This window comes from Cornus florida, unplaced genomic scaffold, assembly GCF_030987335.1.
Source record: "Cornus florida cultivar Cherokee Brave unplaced genomic scaffold, ASM3098733v1 CherokeeBrave_3.0.0_Hap2_Chr05, whole genome shotgun sequence".
Lineage (NCBI taxonomy): Eukaryota > Viridiplantae > Streptophyta > Magnoliopsida > Cornales > Cornaceae > Cornus > Cornus florida.
The window spans coordinates 111,681,037-111,707,619 of NW_026775575.1; the positions used below are offsets into that span (position 1 = coordinate 111,681,037).

General features: G+C 34.8%; 3 protein-coding genes across 3 annotated transcripts; all 3 read left to right on the forward strand.

Moving 5' to 3' along the window:
- The first annotated feature begins 4,822 nt into the window (after nt 1–4,822).
- Nucleotides 4,823–6,051, forward strand: LOC132309980 (protein DOG1-like 1). Its single transcript, XM_059808223.1, has 2 exons — nt 4,823–5,278; nt 5,818–6,051. The coding sequence occupies exons 1-2, from the start codon at nt 4,823–4,825 to the stop codon at nt 6,049–6,051; spliced, it is 690 nt and encodes a 229-aa protein (XP_059664206.1).
- Nucleotides 6,052–12,766: 6,715 nt separating this feature from the next.
- LOC132308621 (protein DOG1-like 4) lies at nt 12,767–14,000 on the forward strand. The gene is made up of 2 exons (XM_059806752.1): nt 12,767–13,219; nt 13,675–14,000. Exons 1-2 carry the CDS (start codon nt 12,767–12,769, stop codon nt 13,906–13,908), a joined length of 687 nt encoding a protein of 228 aa, XP_059662735.1. The 3' UTR covers nt 13,909–14,000.
- A 7,332-nt stretch (nt 14,001–21,332) lies between these two features.
- Nucleotides 21,333–26,572, forward strand: LOC132308625 (uncharacterized). Its single transcript, XM_059806756.1, has 8 exons — nt 21,333–21,456; nt 22,310–22,426; nt 24,528–24,721; nt 24,795–24,900; nt 25,021–25,168; nt 25,289–25,428; nt 25,731–25,897; nt 25,982–26,572. The coding sequence occupies exons 1-8, from the start codon at nt 21,396–21,398 to the stop codon at nt 26,273–26,275; spliced, it is 1,227 nt and encodes a 408-aa protein (XP_059662739.1). The 5' UTR covers nt 21,333–21,395; the 3' UTR covers nt 26,276–26,572.
- The last annotated feature ends 11 nt before the right edge of the window (nt 26,573–26,583 follow it).

A 26,583-nucleotide genomic window follows, 5' to 3' on the forward strand; every position in this document is an offset into this window, starting at 1 on the left:
AAAAAATAGATAAAAAAAAAAAGTAGCATTGATGTTTAAAAAAAAAAAGGGCTAAGTAGAATTTGTAGTAGTGTTTTTAGTTATTTATTTCTTTATTTATTTTTGATAAAAATAAATAAATATATTAAAATAAAATAAAATTTCAGTAACATTCCGTCTTGCTAGAGACGTTAAACTTAGCCCATTTTTTTTATTTTATTTTGTTGGTTGTATATACATGTTCTTTTCCTTTGTAAAAAAAAAAAAAAAAACAAAAACAAAAAAAAAAAAAAATTTGAATTGATTTATTTTAGTATATATTTATTTCTTTTTAGTTTAGTATATATTTTTTCTTTTTAGTTTAGAATATTTTTCTTTGTGTTAAAAAAAAAAAAAAAAAAAAAAACTGAGAGATCAATCCCATTCTTGAAATTAAAAAAAAAAAAAAACATATCACCAAAATTTCAAAAATATGTGTCCCCGTTATGCCCTTCTGCTTAGTTATGCATGTTTTCATCTTTTACAAAGGGCTTGATATCATATCTCTTTACATCTTATTCTATATTGTTTTGGAATGTATGCTTTACTTATTCCATTTGATATTTGATGTGAGTTGCTAGTGTGGCTTTTCTAGTAGGTTTTTGCATCTAAGTTTGGGGAAGACCTCTTTCGTCATGAATCATTGCCGGACGTCATTAACTTTTGCCATCACGGTATACTCTTTCCATTTCTTTCATTGTTCTCATTGCACATTGAGGACAATGTGCAGTTTAAGTTTGGGGGTAAAGTAGCCTTGTTACATTCTACTTTAAGTTGAGCTTTAAATGCATGATTGAGATTTGAGATATATTTGGCAATGATTTTGAACTTTTGAAGCATAGTGCCTTTCAAAAACAAGATGTTAGAGTCTAATACTTCTTGTATGCTCTAGGATGCCATTTAGGGGTAAATTTTAATTTTTGACATCATGTTTGCTTTTGTGGTACACATCATCTTGTTGGTTGAAAATGCTTTGAGAGTTGATTCTAGAATTCTACATTTGCACTTGCGCACACTAGCATTCAATTTGTGGGGTACATACTTAGTTGATTATTGTTTTGGTTTGTTCCAATTGAGCTAGTATGCTTTGAAAGCTTTCATTCTTGATAAAATGACCTTGCAAAGGAAAGAAAAGAAATAAATTAAAAAAAAAAAAAAAACTGCATTCTTTCAACATGTCAACTGATTAAAAAGGAAGACAAGGGAAGAATGTAAGATGTATGATTAGTTTGAGTTCGTAGCCTAGCCATTCCGAGTCATTACGCCCTTAGGAGTGTCTTTACACTTAACGCCCTAAGACCATCTGGTTTGGGAGTCGTTGGCTCAACGCTTGTTACATGGGGTGATTAGAGAGCTTAATGAACTTGGACATTGCACATAGTCATACATAAAAAAAAATAATAATAATAAAAATAATAATAATATAAAATAAAAAAGTAATTAAAAAAAAAAAAAAAATGAAATCAATAAAAAAAAATGTTTGATTGAATAACAAGGTTCATTCAATGTCTTGATGTCTGGTACTATATCTGTATGCTAGTTTGAAGGTAAGGCTATGCCATTACTTTGATTTGCTAAGATAGCAACACATTTTGATGCCGGTTCACTAAAAAAGGATGATAGAATTGATTCAATTTGCATGATTAACTTGCTTGATGTGTGGAGGACCATTGTTGCTTACATGATGTTGAAATATTGATAATAGCTTAGAAATGGCAGAAATTTGCATACTTGAAGTAGTTTACTTTAAACACTTATTTGATATATGTCGTTGCTTCTCAAGTAAGAAAGAACTGTTGATGTTTGTGGGTATCATTTCTGCAAACCCTCACGAGACTTCACTCGTCCACTAGGGGTAACCTAGGGGTTTAAAAGGCTTGTTACATATGCTAAATGCAACCGTGATCCCTACGAAAGTGGTGTTATCTTTATTTGCTTTATTAGTTCATAATTGTATATATGTTTGTTTCATTTCCATGCTGTAGTTTATTGCTAGGGACTAGCAATATCTAAGTTTGGGGGCGTGATAAGTGCTTAAATGTTGCACATTTCAGCACCTAAGCTAAGGTATTTTAGTCTTTGCATCTATCTTAATTTTATGTTTTAGTCCTAATTTATGTTTATGTGTATTTCAGGGCAATAAAGTTAAAATGAGCTAAGAACGGTCCAATTAAGCCTTTTTGGAGTTAAGCAAAGATTTTCAGACAATGGCACAAAGCGGTCAATTTCGGGCCTTTGATGATGTTTCCAAAGATGGAGAAGCAAACCAAATAGCCCGGGACAAAAATGGAGCTGAATAAGGCTTAAAGGAATTTGTCAACTCTGGGGGGATCGATCCCCAGGGTGGGGGATCGATCCCCCAGGACTTAGCAACATTACAGTTTTTATTTAATTTTTGGGCTCATTTTGGGAACTGTTGGGCTTTAATGAGATTGTTACTTAAGGCCCAGTGAGCCATTAGATTAGGGTTAGTTTTAGTTTTTATTTAAGTAAAGATTATTAGAGAAAAAAAAAAGAGTTTTTTTTTTTTTTTTTTTTCTGTATCGTAGTATCGTATTTTCTCTCTGGAAAAACACGCGAAGAAAGGGAAAAAGAAGAACAGGCTAGGGTTTGGAAGAAAAGTTCAGAGAAGATGAAGCAGATGATGGGGATTGTCCTATCTTCGACTCCATCAACCATGAGTGGCTGATTCTTCTACTTAGGGTTGGATAAACCCTAAGCATGTAACCTATTCTCTCTCTCTTTTCATACTTTTTGGGGATTAATTTATGTAATTAGTGTATAGTCTTGAATATTATGAATTAAATTATTCCAATTGATTATCTGTATTAATCTCATATTGTCTTATGTGCGGTTGATTGATAAACAAATTTTACACACGAATTCTTTGTTAATTGATTCTTGTGATGGCTATGCATGGTATTGCTTAGTTGTAATTGTGTTTCAAATTGATGAAAAATGCTTACATTTGATGGATGGTACTACATGTTTAGGTTAATTTGTTGTTTAATTAGTTTTAAATTCATGTTTAATTAGTTTAATTTAAGTTTAATTAATTTAATTGCAATTCAATTATTAGGTAAGTAGACCATCCATACTTATGTTTGAATTCCATACTTTTTGTCACAATTGCATTATCTTCTAGATTAATGTGTGTTAAATTTGTAACTTGGATTGATAAATCATGCTTTGAATGGGTGAATTGCACTACACTTAGTTTAATTGTCATTAGGTAGTTGATTCATGCTTGAAATTGATGGTTTACACTTTTCATTGCTCTTGTTAGCTACATATAGATTACATAGTATTATTTCCCCAATTAGTTGAAAGTGAGTGAGTTAGGGAATGTGCTTAGTGGTGAATCCTACACCCTAAGTCTCTTTCCAATCTCTTAAACTCTATTTCTTTATTGCAATCATTTAGTTTAAAATTAGTTTTAATCACAAACAAAACCCTTTTGGCAATCACAGAAGCACTAAAGTATAATTCAATTCTGGAAAACCTATAATTGTTTAGATCTCTTGGGACGATCCCTGCTCACTTCATACTCCATAGTATAAGTGTTTAGTGGTTTTATAAATTTTAAAATATGGTGCCCACTTGACATTATTTCTAAACCTAAAGTGTTGTGCATTATTTTGTGCACACGCTCGGTCGCACCAGCAGCAACCCATGCTCGTCGAAAATTTACTACTTCGACCAATTCTTGTGGTGGTAATTATGATTATTAGTTGTGGCGGTGCCTGGTTCTTTGGCCTCGTATGAACTCCTTTTCTCTCTAGAAAATTTTGTAGACCAAGACACATAAATAGGTGGATTTTGGGATTATTTACATACATACATAATTGACACCCAAAATGTGTATATCCGAGGCGGTGGTTCTGAATTTCCAAACATATTTATGAATCATAAATTGTAAAAACTAAGAACTGGGGGTTTTGTTTTGTTTGTTTATGGAGATGAAAAATAAGAACTGGGTTTGTGTGAATCAACAATTATTTGTCTTGCTGTGCTTTTTATGGATTCAATTTGAGCAAAATCAATTGAATCAAACATGGTTTATGATTTGAAAAAAAAAAAAATTCAAAAAGATATATATATATATATATATATATATATATATATATATATATATACACGCATGCATCTTCTTCCAACTCTGTTATACAGTAAGTTAAAAAAAAAAAAAAAAATTAAAAAAGAAACCCATTTACAGTCAAACCAACCATCTCATTAGCCGACCGTAAGCCACTGCTCGTCGTCACCCCACCTCCGGCCCAAGCCGCCATCACAGCCAGCCCTTCCTCACTGCCATTCGAGCCCATCGCCGGCTCTGTATTGCCGGCCGCCGTTCCTCTCACGGCCGAAGCCTTCCTCTCACGACCGGACCCGTTCTCTCCGCAGCCGTCCTCGCCACCATGCTCGCTGGACAGATTATCCCCCATTCGTGATCCACCGACTGGCTTCATCCGCTGCAGTCGGCATAGTGCCCCGCCCCCTGTATCTTCTTCATTTGGGTTTGCAGATTGTAGAAAAGGGCATTTTAGGTAACACATAAAATAGGAAGAAGGTATTTTAGGCATTAGAAATATGAAACAATATTTTTTCATATGCCACCTCAACTTTTGGGTCAAACACAAATATAGATCACTAAACCCATTTATAATATATGGATAAATATAGATCACTAAACCCATTTATATGTAATAATCCCTTCAAATTAAAACCCATCTATAAAAGCAACCTCATCCCCCCTCTCTCTCTCTCTCTAACCCCTCTCTCTGTCTCTCTCATCATCCACAAAATGACGAGCTTCAACCGCTTCTACCAGACATGGCTCGACGACCTCCGCAACCTCGTGGACGAACTAGCCAAGGCCCCCAAACAGCCCACCGACGATGAACAAAACCAAAACCTCCTCCAACTCGTCCAGGACACCATGGCTCACTATACCGAGTACTACCGAATCAAATCACTCGCCGCCCGGCATGACGTTTTCTCCGTCTTTGCCAACCCGTGGTCCACTTCCTTAGAGCGCTCCCTCCACTGGATCGGCGGCTGCCGACCCACTACCGTCTTCCACATCGTCTACACCGAGTCCAGTTCCCTCTTCAATTCACGCTTCAACGACATCATCAATGGGATCCACACCGGCGACCTTGGAGACCTGTCCCCCGGTAAGTTGCAGCAAGTCAGCGATTTGCAGTGTGAGACTGTCCGTCAAGAAAATTCCATCACCAAAGACTTGTCTGAGTTGCAGGTGAAAAAAAAAATTCCACTATACTTCCAACAACGTAATATATAATATACAATGTTAAATCAAACACACACAACTGTTTTGGCTCGAACTCGAACCTCCCATAGATCTGACATTTATATATTTCAGTATTTGCAGTTTGTATAGTTTTTTTCTTGGGTAAGTGCAGTTGTATAATAATTTGAAGATTTAAAAAGAATTTACAAACGGTTTGCTTTTCTTCTTTTTTGAAAAAAAAAAAAGAAAAGAAAAAGATTTTAGTAATTTTTTATTTTTCTTTTATAAATTAAATACAAAAAAGTGATTTTTTCTTTAAATTTTTAGATTAAGTTTTCATGTTATATATATATATATATATATATATTGTTATTTTTATCTTTATAACGTAATAAAATAAATAAAAGAAAATTTATTTTCTTCTCCTTCTCACTTTCAGTACTTACGTTTAACTATAAAATCATTCAGCAACATTTCTATATATGTATCTTCATTTTATTATTATTATTATTATTATTATTATTATTTTATCTACTTCACTCCAGGAAGGTGCGGTTGGTTTACTTTTGCCGGATTTGGCTTCCCATGGGAACACTAAAGCACTGGTGGAGATTCTGCAGAAAGCGGATGATCTACGGCTGACGACGCTGAAGAGAGAGGTGGAGCTGTTAACGCCGCTGCAAGCGGTAGAGTTCTTGACTGCGACCGCAGAGTTTCACTTTGTGACCCGTGGTTTGGGGGTGGAACTGGATCGCGACCGTCACAATTGGATCGCCTGAATTATGTTGTGGTCTGTTGTTTGTATGAAGTTAGGGGTGGGCTAGGGTTTGTTTCGTGTCAGGGACAATAAAATAAAGGAACAATACTGTAGTAGTTTGTGTTACCGGAATAAACGGTGTTTAAATGCATTGTTGCTTTTACAAAGAAAAAAAAAAAAAAAAATGCATTGTTGCTTTAAGTTGAGTCTAATATCCTATCACGAGCCGTATCCGCCAGCCAGAGACTTCAGAGACATCCATTAACAAATAATTTGAATCAAGATAAAATAGCAAATCAATTATTTTATTTTATAATTATTATTTTTTGGCACCAGACGTGTTTTAATTTTTTTTTTTTAGAGAGAGAATTTTTAAGAAGATTAGTGAAGGCACAACTATAATAATCAATTTTTTTTTTTTTCCTTAGAATTTTGATAAACTTATGGAGGTTTTATTATTTTTTATACAGGATTTTAGTTAACTTGGGACACAATTATAATTATTAAAAAATTTGTCTAAAAAAAATTATTCCGTATGAAATGAAAAGTCCGCCCACTGATTATGAGTTCAAATCATAGTTTACACGAGTAAGTTCGTAGTGTTCAGACTCGTAGTGTTTCGTGATTTATATCGAATGTTATTTTTTTGTTTTTTTTCTTACTGATTATGGGTTTTTTTAAAAAATAATACATAGACAAACATGCACGGCAACAGTTGTTGCATGCATTCGGTTGTTTCAACACGTGGATGTCCGCAGATATTCATTCTCCTTTTACAACAACACGTGTATGTCTGGTTCACAGATAATTTTACAACATGTGAGTGACGTGATACAGTTGTTGTTGTATTCCTCTGCGAGCAAACTGTTATTTCTCCAAAACTAGTGCTATTATTTTTCATTTTTTTAAAAATTTTTTTTAGAGTATTTGCACTTTATACCATATTATCCCATGTTACTAAAAAATACGGAATACTAGAAATAAATTGCTCTCATACTCTCCTATATAACTAAAAAAAATACTTTTATACTTTGATTTACCCAAAAAAAAAAAAAAAAAAAACTTTTATATTAATTTAGTAAGTAAAATAAACACTCAATATAATTATCGCAATTATACTATGGAATAATTGATATTTTTTTCTTCAGAAAATTTAATTCTTTTAATAAAATAGCTATGGGATAGTATTTTTTCGTATTTATGGTCACTTCGTTATCAATTTTTAGAATAAGATCTAGAATTTTTTTTTTGGTAAGTACTTTAAATATTTTTTTTAGATGTTCTAAACATAATCACAAGTTAGAAAGTGCTAACTAGCTAGATTTCTTGAAATATAATGTGATTTTTTCAAAGCGCGTTTAACTCTCAAGTTCTCATGAATTTACGGTCATCACAAGTTTAAAAATGGTGTTGAACTTACATATAACATTTCATATTTACCGTCTTCAATGTGGGATCAACTTGTAACATGCCAATGTAATAGCTCGTTCAGTGTCTTGCACCCACCTACAAAAGTCATCACAATCACCTCATGTGCCCAACGTTCTTGTTGGCAACATTTTCGGCTGAATTTCTCTCATACCATTTGTAATAGTTCTCATCGTACCTGATACAATATTATCCGTTTTTTGTTCGCCAGGCCATACTTTTCAGGAGATCATGCACTAATCCTGGTACTACTCCAGTATAAGCATACTAGCAACCACACTGACAGGTTACGGTTGTCATGATCCGAGGTTTTTTTAAAAAAAAAAAGTGTCATGATCCCACATTGCTTGAAGAAGGTAAATGATGAAATGTAATTTCAATAAAGCGTTTTAAAATCATGATGATCTGAACCCATCAAAATATTTAGAAGAGTAAAAAAATGGATAATATGAAGTATTTATTAAGTATTTAAAGGTTTATGTTAAGGAATTGCTTTGATATACGAAATAGCGAAAATAAGCATACCATCAAAACATATCTCAAGGCAACCTTGGCTATTCCAAAATTTAAAGGAATTTGAAGGCTTACCGCTACGGAATTGCACTGCCATAAACAGGTATTGGGTACTCGAGGAAATTAATAACAAGTTGAAGCTTTGAAGAATGAGAGCTCCTAAAACCAGCCGGCCATCCTACCGTAACCCTCAACCCAACCACCTCAAACCACCCTTCCTTCCACCCTCCTACAACCCTCATGATCATCACCCTGCACCTCACACTCAGCCACTACCTATTTCTATCCTCAAAAAACCAAACACAACACACTCTAAAGTGGTATCAGCAACCAAGCAAACAACTACAGCAGCAAAAAAAGGGGTATCAGCACCCAAGCGCACAACTCTAGCAGCAAAAAAAGTAACTTATTTATTTATTTTTTTTAAACTCTATTTTTCTAATAACAAAAAATTATCACTAATATGTTTTGTTTTTCAACTATTATAATTACTACTACCAGATTGCATTATTTTTTAAGAAAAAAAAAACAATAAGGATATTAATAATATGATATAATTAGTTTATTTTTCTAACATGCAATCCATTTAAAATTTTTAATAAACAAAATTAAAAATTATTTTCAAAAATTAAGTACTGTAGAAGTAACTGTTTTGAAAAGTTGTATAAGTTGAGAATGCTTTTAAAAAACAATTAACTTATTTCATTTTTTAAAGAAAAATAAGGAATAATTTACCGAGAAAAAGTAGAGTATACATACAATACATCCTAAAATATTATTATGTAACAAATTGATCCTTTAGTTTCAGTAATAGTGCATGCTGATGTGAATATCTTGTCAAATTGTGGTGAGCATACTTTTGTTAAATACTTGTGGAGCAAAAAAAAAAAAACACTTACCCAATTTCTGTAATTATGATAACCATAGAGAATGTCCATATAATTTAACTTAATTTAAAAAGTCTATTTGTAATTTTGTTATATGAATTTAAAAAACACTTGCCCAATGTAAGTGTAATGAAATTTAACTAGAGAGTTTATGTAATTAGTCCAAGTAATTCGGCCAGCAGATAATAGTTTTTGGGTCGGCCCGCTTGTAAGTAGGTATTGGATAAATTGGGAATATCATGTCATTGGTGGTCAGAACAATAAAAATCTAACATATTCATTTTGAGCTGTTTCTAAATCATGAATACCATGTGGTCTGAATAATAAGAATCAAAATATTCGTTGGTCAATTTTGAGCAATTTCTTTTCAAACGATGGACCAATTTATATATTTATAAGGTTGAGTACATAAAATATTTTTTTTTAGTTGGGACTCAAACATAGTGCCTTCACTAAAATTCAAACCCTTGACCTTCCTTTAAAAAGTAGGAATTTTGTATCGCTAGGCCACAGCCTATTGATAAAATCTCTTGAAATTATGTGCACAACGAGTCTTTTCTTTTTAAATTTGTGCATTTCAGTCTATAATATTAAAAATATATATAAAAATAAACACCTCTAATCACTTTTTGATAAAAAGTAAATTTAAAATTTTGATTTTATCCTTTTATTTCTATTTTGCCCGTCTTTTCTCTTTTATAAGGTAGCCTCGGGTGCACCACCTCAGCTATGGTCACAAACAATCCTAGCATCCATCTGTTAAAAAAAAATTACACCTCAGCAATTATCTTTCCACGTCAACTTCACATATTCTCTCTACTCTTCTCTCTCTACACGCTCCGTCAGCGCATCAGATTGACAATTTCCGATCTCTCTAATTTTCTATCTTTCGTCTCTATCTCTGTAAGTCCTCTTCTCTCTCTAACACCTCTCATTCTTGCTAGCAAGAAATTTGGTCATGGGTGAAAATTATTTGTTTAATTGGTCTGGATATGAAAATGCATTTAATTGTTTCAATCCCTACCCAATGATCTTCTTCACTGCCATTTTCTTCTCTCTCTTCGTCGAGGGCCGATCTCCTTTTCCCTGCCGTGGGTATCTCCGGCCAAATACCTCCACACACCATCGAAAATCTTACAATTTTTTGTGAAACAAAATTTTGAAACTCGAATACAATGTACATAGTGTCTTACTTCTACATATTAGCAACTTTGATGCAAGAGATTAAGGTATACAAGCTTAGGAGAGAGATGTTAGAGAAATTCGGAAGAGAATGAAATTAAAAGGGCGTTGCTCTAGTGCATTCATGGAACTTTCCTCTCCTAATTTTGGATCAAGATAATTGTGGGCTCAGTTGCTTTAACTTTCAAAATAATAATAATTATTATTATTATAATTGTGGGTTGGATTTGGTGGCAGTGATGATGGGTTGGAAGTGCAAAATAGGGTTTGGGCTATATATATATATCTGTGTGCGCGCGCGTGTAGGTTTGGGTTTGGATTTGTTTTATGGTTTTTTTAGTTTGGAAAATGTAGTTGGTGGTGGTGTTGGGTGGAGAGGGATTTCATTTTACAAACTTTTATATAAATTAGATAAAATAATTATTTTACACTGCATGTATTTAAATTTATTAATTTATTTTATTCAAATAAAATATTATCGTTATTTTTAATTTTTAATAAATTATTTACACTAAATTAATAATATAAAGGTATTTTACTATACACAGGTTTTTATTGATCAATTATACTTTACATATATGTTTCTTTTTTTTTTTTTTTGGAGAATACAGCAAATTATATTAATAAGATAAAGATTACAAAGCAGGCCATTTGGCCAGAAACAGCCCAAATAGAAGAACAAGGCCCAAAAACGGCCCATCCAAGAAAACCTAAACAAAAGGAGAAGCTAATAACCATAATTAACGGCCGTTAAATGTGGTTGTTAGCTCGTGTTCCGGTGAGTGGCCCTAGCCAAAGGTGATGAGATTCTCATCAGCCTCTACTGAAAGTAATCCGGCGGTCGAGGAGGAGGTCGACAATGAGACGGCGACAGGTTCCAATCCATAAGGATACGCTTTGAAGATATGCTATCTTCTAAAAAAACCCAATTTTAGGAGGCCTCTGATTGTGGAGGTAATCCTTGCCAGAACAACTCTCTGTGTTGATTTTTTTCTTTTTGAAAATCCATTCATTTCTTTCCTCCCAAGTGTGGAAGATCATGGAAGAGAAACAAACTTTGCGCAGCAGGTTCATGGCTGATTTCTTTCTCCATTGAGTGCTTATGGAGAGAATCAGGTCCTCCCAATTTGAAATTGCAAAATTGAACTTACATTTGAACTTGATAGAGCGCCAAATTGAGGATGTGAAACTGCATGCGAAGAAGAAGTGTTGGTGTGATTCCAGATGGTTTTGACAGAGAGCACATACATTCTCATGTTTGGACATAGACTTGTTGTCAAGTGTTAGAAGCCTTGATTAACTGCTAGCGAATTTCATTTTTGGAATTGTTGGTGATTTTCACACCAAATGAACCAATGAACTGGGGAGAGTGATCTGCAAGGTACCATGATGTTTACTTTACATATATGTTGAGTTTTAAGTATTGTTATTTTGCTCGGCTTTAAAAAAAATTTATGAAACCTCGTTAACGTGGGTTACTTTAAAATCTAAATATAATAAATATTAAAAGATTCTTTCTTTCTCTTTACCAAAGTAACCAAACAAAGTAATAATAATGCATCTCTCTCCATTTCGGCAACACACGGATCTTCAATTTCACACTCTCTACGTCGTAATTGTCGTGAAATTGCAATAGCTGATCTAGCAAATCAAGTAGTCCCTTGCCTTACCAACCTTTACTGTGCTTCCTGCTTCCAAACCATTACGTCGGGTTCTTTGGTTAGGACTCCCCTATTTACATCGAAAACTGACCCGTTTTCCGGTGAAGTCTCCTTTGTTTCTTCTGTCGCACTCCGTCCCGAACACCCTAGAGCAGCCGCAGTAAGTTGCGTACGTTACCAACCTTCAAACTCGTTAATTTTTTCTCTGTTCTGTTTGCTTCAACACTGGTTTATAATTCAAAAAAAATAAAAATTTCCATTCCAGTCTTTTTAGTGAAAAAATAATTTTGTAAAGAGAAGAATTTTTGGCAAAAAAATAGAGGAAATATACAGCTTACATAGAGAGAGAAGGGCGAAGAAATCACTCAAGTCCCTTCTTTTTCAGTTGTTCGCTAAAGGGAAGTCACTCTATAAGAGTCAAGCAGAAAGAAGCATCAATGGGCGAACCCCTTATCTGGGAAATTTCCTATTTAGTCTGATTGTTTTGATCTTTCTTCCATTCTTTTCTTCCTGAGATTATAAGTCAGTCCATGGCCAATTGTTGCCTGATCTCAATGAAGATTTGCCTTAGACGTAGCCCTATGTAAGTTCTGGTGAGATTCTGTCTTTCTTTCTCGAGCTCTGTGTACGTCTCCTTGTGTAGCAGATCCACACACAGGAAAATGGCGAAAGAAAACGAGGGATTACAAAAGGAAATTTTTTTCTAACCAAATGTAATGCATTTATGGAGACTTGGTACTGTCAATAATATATTGCCAGGTTAATATAGGTTTTTCAATCGGTATGAAATTGTCGTAAAAAATATCATTTTCCGTTTGAGTTTTTAGTGATCGACTATACCTATACCAACGACATGACCATGTCCCATGTGCCCGTTATGTAACTACAGTGTCTATGTGGTGCTTCCAAGTGTTTGCCATGCACTCATGCTAGCTTCTCTATTTGGCAGCTGGCTGCTTTTTCAGAAACCCATATATTAAATTAAGAAGCCCCCATCCCTAACCCTCTTAGCCCTCTCTCTCGCTCGCTCTCTCTCTCTCTCTCTTCGATCATCCACCAAATGATGATGAGCTTCCACCGCTTCTATGAGACATGGTTAAACCAGCTCCACCGTCTCTTGGACCAACACGCCGAGGCCCCGAAACGGCCCACCACCGCGGAACAAAACCACCACCTCCTCCAACTAGTCCACAAGATCATGAATCACTATGCCGAGTTCTACCGAGTGAAGTCACTCGCCGCCAAGCACGACGTCTTCTACGTCTACTCCGCCCCGTGGTCCACATCCCTCGAGCGCTCCCTCCACTGGATTGGCGGCTGGCGACCCACCATCGTATTCCATCTCTTCTACACCGAGTCTGGCATCCTCTTCGATGCCCGCATGGTTGACATCATTCGTGGTGTCCGCACCGGCGACCTCGGAGACCTGTCCACGGATCAGTTCCATCAAATCAGCGATTTGCAGTGCGAGACGGTCCATGAAGAAAATGTCATCACCGGAGAGTTGTCTGAGTGGCAGGTGAGAAAAAAAGGACAATTCTTCAATTTCTATCACTTTAACGTTTTCGACCTCTGTATTACGTTTTACTATTATTTTCTATGATATGCAAAAAAAAATTATATTTATTTTTTTGAGATATATCCATGTAAACTACAAAAATAAGCTAGGGAATATATATCCATGTTAGTTTTTTTTTTGTTTTTTAAAAGTATAATCTGTTTATTCTATATATATATCTTCACTTTATCGACCTTTTACGCACTTCAGGACGATCCGAGTGATCTCCTCGGAGTGGATATGCAAAAATAAAAATTATATTTATTTTTTTGAGATATATCCATGTAAACTACAAAAATAAGCTAGGGAATATATATCCATGTTAGTTTTTTTTTGTTTTTTTTTGTTTTTTAAAGTATAATCTGTTTATTCTATATATATATATCTTCACTTTATCGACCTTTTACGCACTTCAGGACGATCCGAGTGATCTCCTCGGAGTGGATTTGCTTGTGGATGCGAAAATGGAACGGCTGGCGGCAATTATAGAGAAGGCGGATGATCTACGGCTGAGGACGGTGACGAGGGTGGTGGAGCTGTTAACGATCCAGCAGGCGGCCGAGTTCTTGACTGCAGCGGCAGAGTTGCAGTTTGGGGTCCGTGAGTGGGGGTTGGATCAGGACCACCACCGGCACCATGGGGACGCCTGAATTATGTTATGTTCTTTGCATGCAGTTAGGGTTAAGGTTTGTTTTGGAACTGATGACGGTGATTGGAATTGGTCAGTGTGGTCTGTTTGTGTTTCCGGCATTACCAGTATTTGATTACGTATCTTTAATATTCGTTACCGTAGTTTTTTTTTTCTTTAATAAATATCTTGTCAAAAAAAATTGTTATCCGGGGTCACGACACGTTCGAGGGCAAGCGTAGGCTACCTACAACCACAAAGATGGGCCATATCCGAAGTGGATGATAACATGTATACGTTGATGTGTGATTAAGCGCCTAAAATTTTGCCAATCCAAATTACCTCCGCGATAGACTCTAAAATTTTTAACATTCCAATACTTAAAGCTCACACTAGAACAACGAGGTTATAATGGATAATTTATGTTATCAGAAAGAATTTGTTACATGTAGGACAACAAGCCGATGGAATACCAGAAGTGTGTAAAGGTCTATGAATATCAGCATGTTAAATTTGAACATTCCCCATTTATTTATTTTATTTTGTAATATGAGACTCAATATATTTATCAAAAGAATTTTCTTTTGTGCGATTTTAAAAGATAGATTTTTTCATTAATAAAACACTTGTGAAATAGGAATAGTTTTAAATTCGAGTATTTATAGCTTGCTTTTAATTTAACTATTATAAACCACTTCTACGACTTTTAGCTTCTCTAGATTTTTCATTCTTGCAATAAAATCTATACATATATTTTTTTTATTTTATCATTTACTCTTTTTGAGATGTTTAGATTTTTTTTGTTCCGTGCTAACGTCTAGAAAACTCTACCTAGACTCTTTTAAAAAGGTTTAACAAATAGTTATAGCTTTCTTAAATTGTTTTTTAAAATTTGAATAAAAAAAAAAAAAAAACTGAAAGAGATCCTCTAATATTTAGAGAACTGGTTTTGGAAATTGTAAAAGAAAAAACTAAATCAAGTTAAAAGAAAAGTGACGATGAATATTGATTGATGAGATGAGATACCGGGATTCATACTTATGTATATATTTTTAACGGATAACATAAGAGGCCAAAAAAATAAAAATAAAAACTGTACTGAAACGGAGAGGAAACATAACCCAATGACTACAGAAAAATATACTCAAACCAAAGAGGAAAAATGCACAACACAACAGAAACGATTGTCAAAACAAAACAAAGACAGCACTAGGATAGCCCTGAGCCCGAAAAGTACAAGTCTTAAACCCCTCACAGGAAACCAATCATTTGAAAGACCTCAATAAACACAATTTTTTTTTTTTTTTTTTTTCAAGACAAGAAGTGTTAGAAATTAAATTAGTGGATGCAGAAAGTCAAAGCGAGGCACTCCAAAGTCCACCGGAGGCACTAACCCACGGACTTTCGAGACATATGCAATAAACACAAAATAAATGCATCTGTTAAATACTAGGATATCATAACAAAAATCCCAAAAATTGCTCACAGTATATATATTCGTAACATTGACGAATTATCAGTGACACAAAAATAAGTGACTAGAAACCTCCCCGAGGAAACATCCTTTAAACCTAACTTTTAACTTGTAAATTAGTTATCTCAATGCCTTTATATTAAGAATCTTGTTTCAATTATTGACATATTTCTAGGACCTGCCAGTCTGCCCCCAAATATAAATATAAATATAAATATACTGTCTTCCCTCAAATAGAGTTGCAAACCTATTGAAATATGCTGAATTAGTACGCGAGCATCTGAGTCTTATTCATCAGCAACATGGCTGTTGTAAGCATTGTTCTTTAAATATTTTGAGGGTTCAACAGTCTACAAAATCTGTTGTAGGGTGGTCCCTTGTATCATTAGGCACGCAAATTTAAGTTGGCAATATTGACCATCTTATCGAGTTGATCATAATACTTACAGAGGAGTGTTCACTTGTTGGTTTAACCACCCCTGCAAAGGAGGTAGATTTGTAACTTAAGCTCATCCGTGATGGCAGAACTTTAAACTGAATCACACTTTTATGTATCACTAAAATTGAAGAATTGAACCCTCCACCTTTCAATTTGAAAGGAGAGGAGATACCACTAGGCCAATAGGCATGAGAGACTTGAGGGTCTATTTTTCAGCTGTTTGGTAAAGTGATCTCTCTTTTAGTCTATTCCAATTTTCAGCTGCCGAGTAAAGTGGTATCTCTCTGTGTCTTTTTCTTCATTCAGAAGTATTAATCTCAAGTCTCATGTCAAATTTGCGCAGAACTCTTACAATTGACTCATGTTTCTTAATTAACTCCTACCCCGCCTCTCCATTTTTAGACTTTCTTTAGTCGATAATATGTATGCTAATTATTGTATATCTTTTCTTTTCTCGGTAATAAAATTTTATTTATCACAAAAATAAAAACTCCAACCCTGAACTATTTAGATAATTGCCACCCAACTCATACATATGGGAGCATTACTCTCAGTATGCCAACCCCTCTCTCCTCTCCCCAGTTTTTCATAAGATTCACTAGTGTAAAAATTGGGCTTCTCATGGCACAAAATTGTGCTTATACTCTTGTATTTATTTTTGATAAGTTAGAAAAAGAGATAACTACTGCTTCTATTCAATTGCCCTTAAAACCGATTGTGTCCATAATACACTAGCACTGTCTTCTTTAGAAATCTCTGCTCGATTAGGTTTCAGAGTATATGCAGGAAAAGTAATGAAAAAGTACGTCTTGTGGACATATATTATGTATTCTCTCTTTCTGTCTTCTAGATGCATAAAATTCCACTGTTAAAGAATTACTTGTGATTTACATTTTAATCTTCTAATATTCAGTAACATAGTTTGGATTCTCCTTGGGGGGTGGTGAGTTTCTGTTCTTAGTTCTTTATTCTTTTGGGTTTAGGGCTCTGATTGTAAATCTATGATGATTCTTTTCTCTTTTGTGGATAACTTGAGGCTATAGTTTTTGTGTAGTTGTCCTAGGTCGCGTCCCCCTTTTGGGCGATCTTCAATGAATTCTTACTTATAAAAAAAAAGCATATATTCTTCAATTTTGTAAATTAAAATGTTATACCCTAAACCTATTGAGTATTCATGCATATTTTACTTAAAAGTGTTCAATTCTTGATTAAATATGCCACAAACTTTACAAGAAAATGATTTGGAGAGTTTTGAGAAACTTTTGCTTCTAGTTAAACTTTTAATTAAAAATCCATAACAATAACGGTATATTTTCAATTGTATGGAATATTTATCATTTAAAATTGTAGCATACTTACATGTTATGCATCCACTTAGTTATTGATATTTTTCTTATTCTTTTACAGATTTGTATCACCTTGAACCTAGTCATTTTATATATGTGTATCGCCTAATCTAATTGGAAACTCTGCAACCATGTCACTCCCTAGCTCCCAAGCCAAATTTCTATACTACAACTGTGTAGCATGCCGTGGAGTCTCATTTTTTGATAAGCCATGCCACAGAGCCTCCTGTTGAAGAGAGTTTGAGTTTGCATGCATGTCATCTTTTCCTGCAGACCAAAAGAATAAAAAATAGAAAGAGCAGAACTTGGAACTTTCCAAAAGTTCCACACATATTTTCCATGGTTAAGAGGAAAATTAAGAGTCGACCTATATGAATAAATGTCTTCTGAAGGTCCAACCATGAGCACCCAATAAGGACAAGCCTAACTCACAAGGGCAGAATGGCCGTTCAGAAAGCGGCTGTTAGATCTTTGGTTCTGACCGGCTCTACCTAAATCAACCACGCATGACATTCCTCAAGGCTTTGCTGACCCAAAAGGTACCCAGAATCATATGTGAAGAGTAAAAGTTCAAAATATCTCCTAGACATTTAGTCACACATTCTACAGCATCTACCTCTTTCAAGCACGCTGCACTTTACTGTTAGTCTGCAAGCTCCCAAGTAGGCGATTCCCATCTAATCCTATTGCCACTGTCTCTTTTTTAAGGATGATATTTATTTCAGTAATTTCATATAGCAAAGTCACTGTACAATAGAGCTACTTGCGCAAGGCAGTGATTTAAATGCTTGTGACAGTGTGACGTTCTATACATTCACATCCATCTTCCTGACTCTTTGCTGAAACTAGAGTATGCTTACTTTAGTTGACTCTATGCTTCACAGATTGAATCAGAGACCTCATAATTCTACTTGCTACTTGCAAGCTACCAACAGCCATCAAAGTTAGACGAATTCCATATATGAATAAACAATCATACCACCTGGTAAATTGATAGAAAGAAACTTAGAGAGCAAACATATATGCACATTGGGATGGATAATCTGATTGTATGGGACTAGCTAGGAAGAAAGGTTAAGACCAAAATGATCCCATAATTCATAAAATGCATACGATAAACGACGTACTTTAAGCCTTCGATTGAGTGGATAAAACATCTACTTAATTTTCCAAACAATAATATCACCATTTGGGATTTGCTTATAAAAGAGTACATCTCAATTCATCAAGTTCTCTATATATCTGAATTTTGACAATCTTTTTGATAAGTCAAATTTAAATTTCGATATGCACTTATCTCTCTTCATCAACCAACTAAGTCTCCGATTTTGACAATCACACCTAGTAATTAATTACTTCTCAAGACCATCATCATACTTCTTTTCTGTTGGTGTGTCAGAATCATAACCACATTAAGGAACCCTCAAGTCTTATTTACTTCCCCTATGACTTCAATATAAATTATTTGAGTTCATTATTTACTATATTTTGTATTAGGAGTTCATTATTTTTTGTATGAGGAGTTCATTATTTACTATATTTTGCATATCAGACCATTTAATTATAAACTAACAAGACACAATCCAGAATCTATGACAAATATCTTCGTTGTATCAATAAATTCCTCATCGCCATTGTCGATTTCTTGGAAAAATAAAAAAGAAATTGAAAAGCTAGAGACTTTAGCTGCATTAGATCAGAAATTTTTCCATAGTATCCTTTCCGAATTCAAAATCCAAATACAAATCGAACAGAGAGCAATAGAAATATGAAATTACTACTTTTATCTTTTTCTAAAATACTCCGTATAAAAGAAAAGAGAGCTCAACAAACCTAATTCATACGATTATTAATCCACAGCCGCATTGGATTGCTTTTGTGGTGCTTGATGCTTGTGTTGCTGTTGAATCGACGCTTTTCGTTCGAATTCTCTCCACTTGTTGATCGCTAAAGTGCAAATGACTGAAAAAAAAATATATCGCCCCAATATTTTCGATCAGAGAGCGTCAAGTGAAATGAAGATACTTCAACGAATCATGTATTGATTTTACATATATATATATATATACACATGTGTGTGTGTGAATAGGGGGTAAAAGAGAAAATACATCCGGCGCCGACGAAATAGAGCAGACGTGCGAGCTTTGGACCAGCCGGACCCTCTTCCCCCGACATTTATCTCCTCTGTTCGTTCTCTTTCCGATCTTGGATGCGACGTTACTTCAACAAAACATATGGAAAACTTATAGCGACACCAATTTGTTCATTGTAGGGTTTCGGGTCGATCGTTTGGGTTGGGAATTCAAGTAGTATTTCATTATATATATTTATTTCATTATACATGGCAAAATCCTTATACCCGGCTAGTACCTGCCCCACTCCTGTTATGACGGATTTAAGGATCCATTTATGTAAACGGAGAGAGTAGGAATTGTATTTGAAACCCCGACGGGAGACGAGGCCGGGCCGAGGGAGGGTAATCCTGTCTCTACCCACCCCGTTTATAGTGTATTTTTATAAAATTGCCTTTACATGTTATAAAATATTAATAAATTACTATATATATAATATATTTACTTCTGAAACCCTAGATCTATTTCCTCACAGCATAGTCGTTGTTGGAAGAATGTTATTTGTTTTGATTGATCATGTTGAAAATTTTCAAACTATTCCAAAAAATATTATATGTGATTTTATTATAAGTTTGATCGGGTTTAAATGATATGTTTTAAATTGTTATAATTGTGCTAAAACTTTATTAAATTATTAGGTTGAAAAATATTATAGTTGTGCTGATTTTATTGAAGGTGAATTGAAATTTTAAAAAAGTTATGCAGGGCGGGGTGAGGCGGGGACGGGGCAAATGTGGCGGGGCAGGGTGGGGAAGAGGGAGTGGTTGAAATTTAAACAAGTATGGGGGTGGGAATGGGGGTAAAAAATTTGACCAGGGATGAGGATGGGGAATGAGATCCCCACCCCAATGCGCCCCATTGCCATCCCTATATACTCCGTACCATATTAATTGTTACTTTAAAAAACTTTCATTCACTGTCATCTTCTATTTTTGAATCAATTGAAATCACTTTTAATCATATTTATTTTATATACTTATATATTATTATCTATATCTCGTATTACATGTCTATTTTGATAATTTTGTCTCACAAAAATTGTAAATCAAAAATTTTTAAGTGAACAATTAATATGAAACGGAAATGGTATATTTTTAATTTTATGTCTCCCTATCAAAAATTATGGTAAATATCTTAGGTATTTGATGCTTTTCCTATTTAATAATATATTAATATTATTGTAAAAATATCGATGATTTGAGCTGAATGTGAAGGTAATTCAATTTTAATTCAAATTTATTACAATTCATTAGACTAACTTGGTCGGTCAAAAAAAAAACATGTGCATAAGCTTCTTATTTTAAGTCTATTGGTTTTTAACCTGGACATTCTTGTTCTGTTTAGTAGGATAATTTCAATTTTTTTCTCTCAACTATTTCATTTCAAATAAAAGAGGAATGAGAGGGACATAAATCTATTTAATTTTTTTTATTTTATAAACTTGAATTGATGATATTAGTTGGATAAAATTATAATATTTAGGTATGAGGACGGCAATAGTAAGTTATTCACAAACTGTTTAAATTGAGCTTTGAGTTGAATTCGATTTGTGTTGGTTTAGCGAACCGACCTCAAACAAAATTATTAAACGAGTCAGACTCAAAAATCACTCCACTCAATTTGTTTGTTTATAAACAAGCTGGAGTCAGGCTCGATTTGATCTTGTGAACATATACGCATATGTCTATGTATTTTTATATTTCTATGTCATATTATTTATCTTCTGAAAATAAAACTAGCCCAACAACCCAGCCAGCCCAATCTGATATCATTATCTCTTTTAAAAATAAACTAACCCAGTCTAAACACTAAACATCATTATCTCTCTTCCCCCAGTTCTGCCGTCAAACCAAACCCCAACCCCTGCTGTACTAACAGGGTCGAGTTTTGAGAGCAACTCGGGTCTTATGCTAAAGCCCAAGGTCAGTTAAGAACTTCAACGAGGTTTGTTATACCCAACACAGCGGGGTTAGCATTGAATTTGGGTGGGCCGGCCCAATTTGCACCTATCTGGTTTAACTCATGGGGCAAGTCCGTGTAATCCAACAAGGTCTCTCTGACTCTCTCTAATCTCTCTCTGGAAATCAGAAGTTTCCTTTGAAAAGAAGGGAACAAGCAATGGAGAACAGAGGAAGTTCAAAGATGAACATCGCCATCATTCATCCAGATCTCGGAATCGGTAATCACTCATATATATATATATATAATACTGTATCTTTGATTATACTTGTTCATACTTTATATAATATATATATGCTATGTTTTGAAACAATTGGTTAGGTTTCTCTATGCATTGTTGATTACATGTTTTGACACTTTGGATTTACGAAGAGGAATTGTTATAAAAATATGGGGTTACTTTATGTTCAATTTTCCCGTCTTTGGAATCCATAATTTGGTCCAGTTTTGATGTGTTTGTGTTAGCAATGGTGCTGAGAAAGATGTTAAGAACTTGTGTGATTTAAATTTGCTGAAGGGTGTGGATGGGAAGATTTGTAGAGGTTTCGAATGTGGATTATCGGAGTAGTACATGGGTTTTTATGCTATGATCTCTATTTGGAGTATTTATCATTCAATTGAACTTTATTGGCTTAAAAATGTAGTTTTGGTTTACATGTATTTGCACAAGATGCACGGCATAGGTAGTAAAAGCGAAGGGCAGAAGCAAAACTCTTTAACCCTTTAAGGGGCAAGTCAGTGCGTCTTTGGGCATAATAACAGGCTTGAACTCCAAAGTCTAAACATTTCCATTTGAAAATGCTGGGATCTGATATAAAAAATTCCATTCCAATCTATTTGTAATGAAAATTCTTTTAAACCTTTTAATTCCTAAAGCCTACTGAATTTATCAAACACAGAGGTTTGAGTGGTTGATTATCAACATTTAAGTTGTAAAACGTTCTGTGGTATTTCATCATATGTAAATTGATTGCAACTCTGCTTTTGAGTGTATGAAGTGCCCTGGCCTACCATGAGATATTGTCAATATTACTTTTGTCAGTGTACTCATTCCATGGTTCCATATTGTATAGGAGGAGCTGAAAGATTAATTGTTGATGCGGCCATGGAACTTGCATCTTATGGGCACAATGTTCATATTTTTACTTCACACCATGACAAAACTCGATGTTTTGAGGAGACACTGGCAGGTGAGGATTTCATATTTTATCCCATATTACTTTGGCTAATTCTACTTCTGTGATTCTGCTAAGGTGTAGATTAGTGAAGTTAGAATATTCTCGCACGTTATTATTATTTTTTCTTTCTGTTATTAAATTTAAACCATAGCATAAGCAGTAGATTTAGAAGAGATTGCATGAGATAATGCCCATTTCCCCATACTAAATTGAATTAGCTAAAAGTAGCAATTTCAGAAATTGTTCTTTCGGTCAAAAGTGGATAATTCTTCTCTTAGATAGGTCTATAAACCAGATATGCTGCAGTTGCCAATGATCTAAAAGTAGCAATTTCAGAAATTGTTCTTTCGGTCAAAAGTGGATAATTCTTCTCTTAGATAGGTCTATAAACTAGATATGCTGCAGTTGCCAATGATATATAAAGCACCCGATCAAGCCAGAAGTTCTGCATTTTATCTACACCACAAGAAAGGTGTAGATAAGGGATTCAATCTTTCTGTAATCTGTGAGGGAGTAAAGGAAATTTTAGAGGAGGAGGAGCTTGTCTGTTGTTTCCAATCTCTTAAATAAGGGATCTTACCGAGAATTTATGGTTAATCACTTGCCTTATGTTGGACCTTTCTGGTACCATTCTGGCATGAAAATGAGAAAAAGTTAGGTTCCCACTTGCCTGGTTTCCTTAGCTCACGCAATATGGAAATAGAAAATATGTTTCAGCGAGACTTGCTCCATGTTTTCATTACTGACACTTTCTATCTGCCACATTGAATTCCAAGCAAGGGATGAGACTTGATTGATGCATGCTTGCATCACTATCTCAAATTCAATTCAAAGATCTCATAGCATTGGACGGCTGCCCGATAGATAAGTGAATTGGCTATCCTTCTCTACTGGTTCTTAGAGTTCATTTGTTTAATGGACACTGTCTTTGCTTCTCTTACATCATTCATATCTCGCTTTCGGCATGCCATCGCCCCATTTGAGACTCGCCTGGAGTCGTTCTTCACTTGCTTGTAGTGCCGGACTCGCCCCTGTCCCATTCGGCCTGCTAAAACACTTTCCTTGTTAGGTCAACTATTCTGACTCCCTCCTCGTTAACCGGAAGAGTTCCGTGCCCTGTTAAGCTCACTGGCGTTAACTTCCTAAAGTGAAAGAAAAACTTCCATTTTTGTGGGCTCAGTCAGTGCCGTACTACTTGCCTAGTTCAAAGCCTAAGATGGAAATCATTTCACTATTGACAATAGTACTGAAAAGTAACCATTTGCTGGAGTTATGACCAATCCTTACCATAAGGTGGCAATTGGCGATTAGTATGAAGCAATAAATATCCTCATATAGTGATAGCGGAGCACTACAAGGATGTTATTATAGCACACATATAGAAGAGAACAGATTCATTATTGGAGGAATGTTGTGCACAGTATTGAAGGGTCATATTGTGGTTAATGTGCCAAGGATAGGGCCATTTGAGTCCTAGGAGATGGTATATGAAATTGTAGAAAAACAAATGTCTTGACAATAGTTTTGTTGAAGCTCATTTCTATTATAGTTTCACATGATATGAACTTATCTAATACCCATGCAAATGCAACAAGCTACAAGCTTTGGAAGGTGCTCTTTTTAAAAATTTAAATTTGTGATCCTCGTGACACTAAGAACGGAGAGCAAAATGGAACTGTCGCGCTCCTTATTTTAGAAAATAAAGAGAATTAATAATAATAAAAATAATAATAATAAATTGACATACTTATCATCCAAGAAAATTATTAGATAAAAAATCTCCACGTGAGGAAATTGAGAAAACAAGACTTAATAGTTGTCTAGCCATCTTCATTAACATTGATGGGGGAACGATTAATTGGTGAGTTAATTATTTAAACCCCATTTTCCTCTGTTTCATTGGTTCATTCTCCTTATAACTAAACATCCTCCAATTTTTAAAGTTTGGAAGAAAATGAAAAAGTAACCTATAAATGGACTTATTTGTTTATACTACACAAATAATTATCTGCATGCACTTCCCCCCTTAAATTCTCATGTTTTGTGGTAATCTGTATTTACTCTTCTATGTAAATTTCATGAAATGTGGCTTTAACATCAATGTATTGTCCAGGTACCTTTCCTGTTACAGTGTATGGTTCTTTCCTCCCCCGGCATATTTTCTATCACCTACATGCAGTATGTGCATATCTGAGGTGCATTTTTGTTGCTCTCTGTGTGTTGTTCATGTGGCCGTCGTTTGACGTTCTACTTGCAGATCAAGTCTCTGTAGTCATTCCATTGATGAAACTGAAAAAGTCAACCAAGGTGATTCTAGCTGTTTTATATTCAGTCATTTAAAGGTCCGTCATTTTTTTTATGTTATAAATTCCATGTCCAGGTTGTATTCTATTGCCATTTTCCGGATATGTTGCTGGCTCAACACACAACTCTTCTTAGGAGGATATACCGAAAACCTATTGACTTCATAGAAGAAATAACAACTGGTCTCCTTCTTGTCTCATGCCTTTTGTGTTTTCCTGTGAATTGTCTTTTGAATCCTTAAAAGTATTACCTTTTGCTATATGCAATCTACGAACTTATTGAAATGATTGATGGAACTGCAGGCATGGCAGATTTGGTTCTTGTTAACAGCAAATTTACGGCATCAACTTTTGCAAATACATTTAAGCATCTTGATGCACGAGGAATCAGACCAGCTGTGCTTTACCCAGCAGTGAATGTAGATCAGTTTGCTGAACCCCATGCTTTTAAGTAATGAACATGCTTGTATTTCTCGGTACCTTTCTTAATATTTCTTTTCTAGTTTTTCTTTTTCCCATTCCCTTCTGCATCTTCGGAATTAATTTATTCTATTTTATTTTACTGTTATAGGTTGAATTTTCTCTCCATCAACCGTTTTGAAAGGAAAAAGAACATAGATTTAGCAATATCTGCCTTTGCCATGCTTCACGCCCTTGAAGGAGACGTTCTTCAAGGTCATAATCTGGCCGATGTTTGCTTGACTGTTGCAGGCAAGTCTCTCTATCTATTTTCTGCTTAATAATTACAAACCATCTGTGTACTGGTATTTAATCATAGGTGTGTCATTGTAAGCTTTTCTTGATTGATGGTATATGTTGGGTGTGGAAGAGTGGCAATTGTGCTTAATTAGCCTAGTTGATACTATGTGCTTCAACAATTTAAAAGCAACACTATTTGCATATGTGCTATTATGCTCAATAGGTTTTTGCCATAAATTTTTTGAAATTTTATGGATGAAAATACACACTCTTCTTTTCTTTTTTCTTTTTTTCTTTCTTCTTATTTATTTCAGGTGGCTTTGATAAACGCCTTAGAGAGAATGTAGAGTACTTGGAGGAATTGAAAAGCTTAGCAGAGAGGGAAGGAGTTTCTCACCGTGTTAACTTCATCACATCTTGCTCCACAGCTGAAAGGAATGCACTTCTCTCCCAATGCCTATGCGTTCTTTATACACCGAAGGTGCGATATTATCCAAGATTCTCTTCAAAATGGATTAAATATGGAAGAAAGATAAGTTTCATAAAGATTTTTTAACAAATGCAGGATGAACATTTCGGCATTGTTCCCTTGGAGGCAATGGCAGCCCATAAACCTGTTATTGCATGCGATAGTGGAGGGCCAATTGAGACAATTAAGAGCGGTGAGACGGGGTTCCTTTGCAGCCCTAACCCACGTGAGTTTTCTTTGGCTATGGCAAAATTCCTTCAGGATCCGCAAATGGCAGAGAGAATGGGTAGAGAAGCCCGGCAGCATGTAACTGAATCATTTTCTACAAAGGTATTTGGCCATCGGTTGAATCGATATCTTGTTGATATAGCTAGGGGAAAGAGGGAGTGAGGACTGCCATAAGAGTTACGTTTCATCACTCCTTTTTAGTTAATGGAGAAATTAAGTGCCTCAAAAGGAAAATATGGTGCTAAAATACTTGTTAAAAAAGATTTTTTTTTTTGTTTGGACACACTTCTCATGCATGGATTGGTATGTTTTTTGGGTGGAACTGCTGTACTTGTTCATCATTTTTGCAGTTTGCAAAAATTTCCATCTTTTGTTGGGCAAAAGATGCAGGAAGATAATGTACAGCTTAAGCACTAACAATGCTTTCTAATGAGACTTACCACTGAAATGATTGATAAATGATTGCAGTT

Excerpts from the sequence above, each read along its gene's own strand:
- LOC132309980 (XM_059808223.1), top strand. The coding sequence starts at position 4,823 with ATGACGAGCTTCAACCGCTTCTACCAGACATGGCTCGACGACCTCCGC. Across the intron at positions 5,279-5,817 it reads AAGACTTGTCTGAGTTGCAG|GAAGGTGCGGTTGGTTTACT; the intron begins GTGAAAAAAAAA and ends ACTTCACTCCAG.
- LOC132308621 (XM_059806752.1), top strand. The coding sequence starts at position 12,767 with ATGAGCTTCCACCGCTTCTATGAGACATGGTTAAACCAGCTCCACCGT. Across the intron at positions 13,220-13,674 it reads GAGAGTTGTCTGAGTGGCAG|GACGATCCGAGTGATCTCCT; the intron begins GTGAGAAAAAAA and ends TACGCACTTCAG.
- LOC132308625 (XM_059806756.1), top strand. The coding sequence starts at position 21,396 with ATGGAGAACAGAGGAAGTTCAAAGATGAACATCGCCATCATTCATCCA. Across the intron at positions 24,722-24,794 it reads AACTGAAAAAGTCAACCAAG|GTTGTATTCTATTGCCATTT; the intron begins GTGATTCTAGCT and ends TTCCATGTCCAG. Across the intron at positions 25,429-25,730 it reads TGTTTGCTTGACTGTTGCAG|GTGGCTTTGATAAACGCCTT; the intron begins GCAAGTCTCTCT and ends TATTTATTTCAG.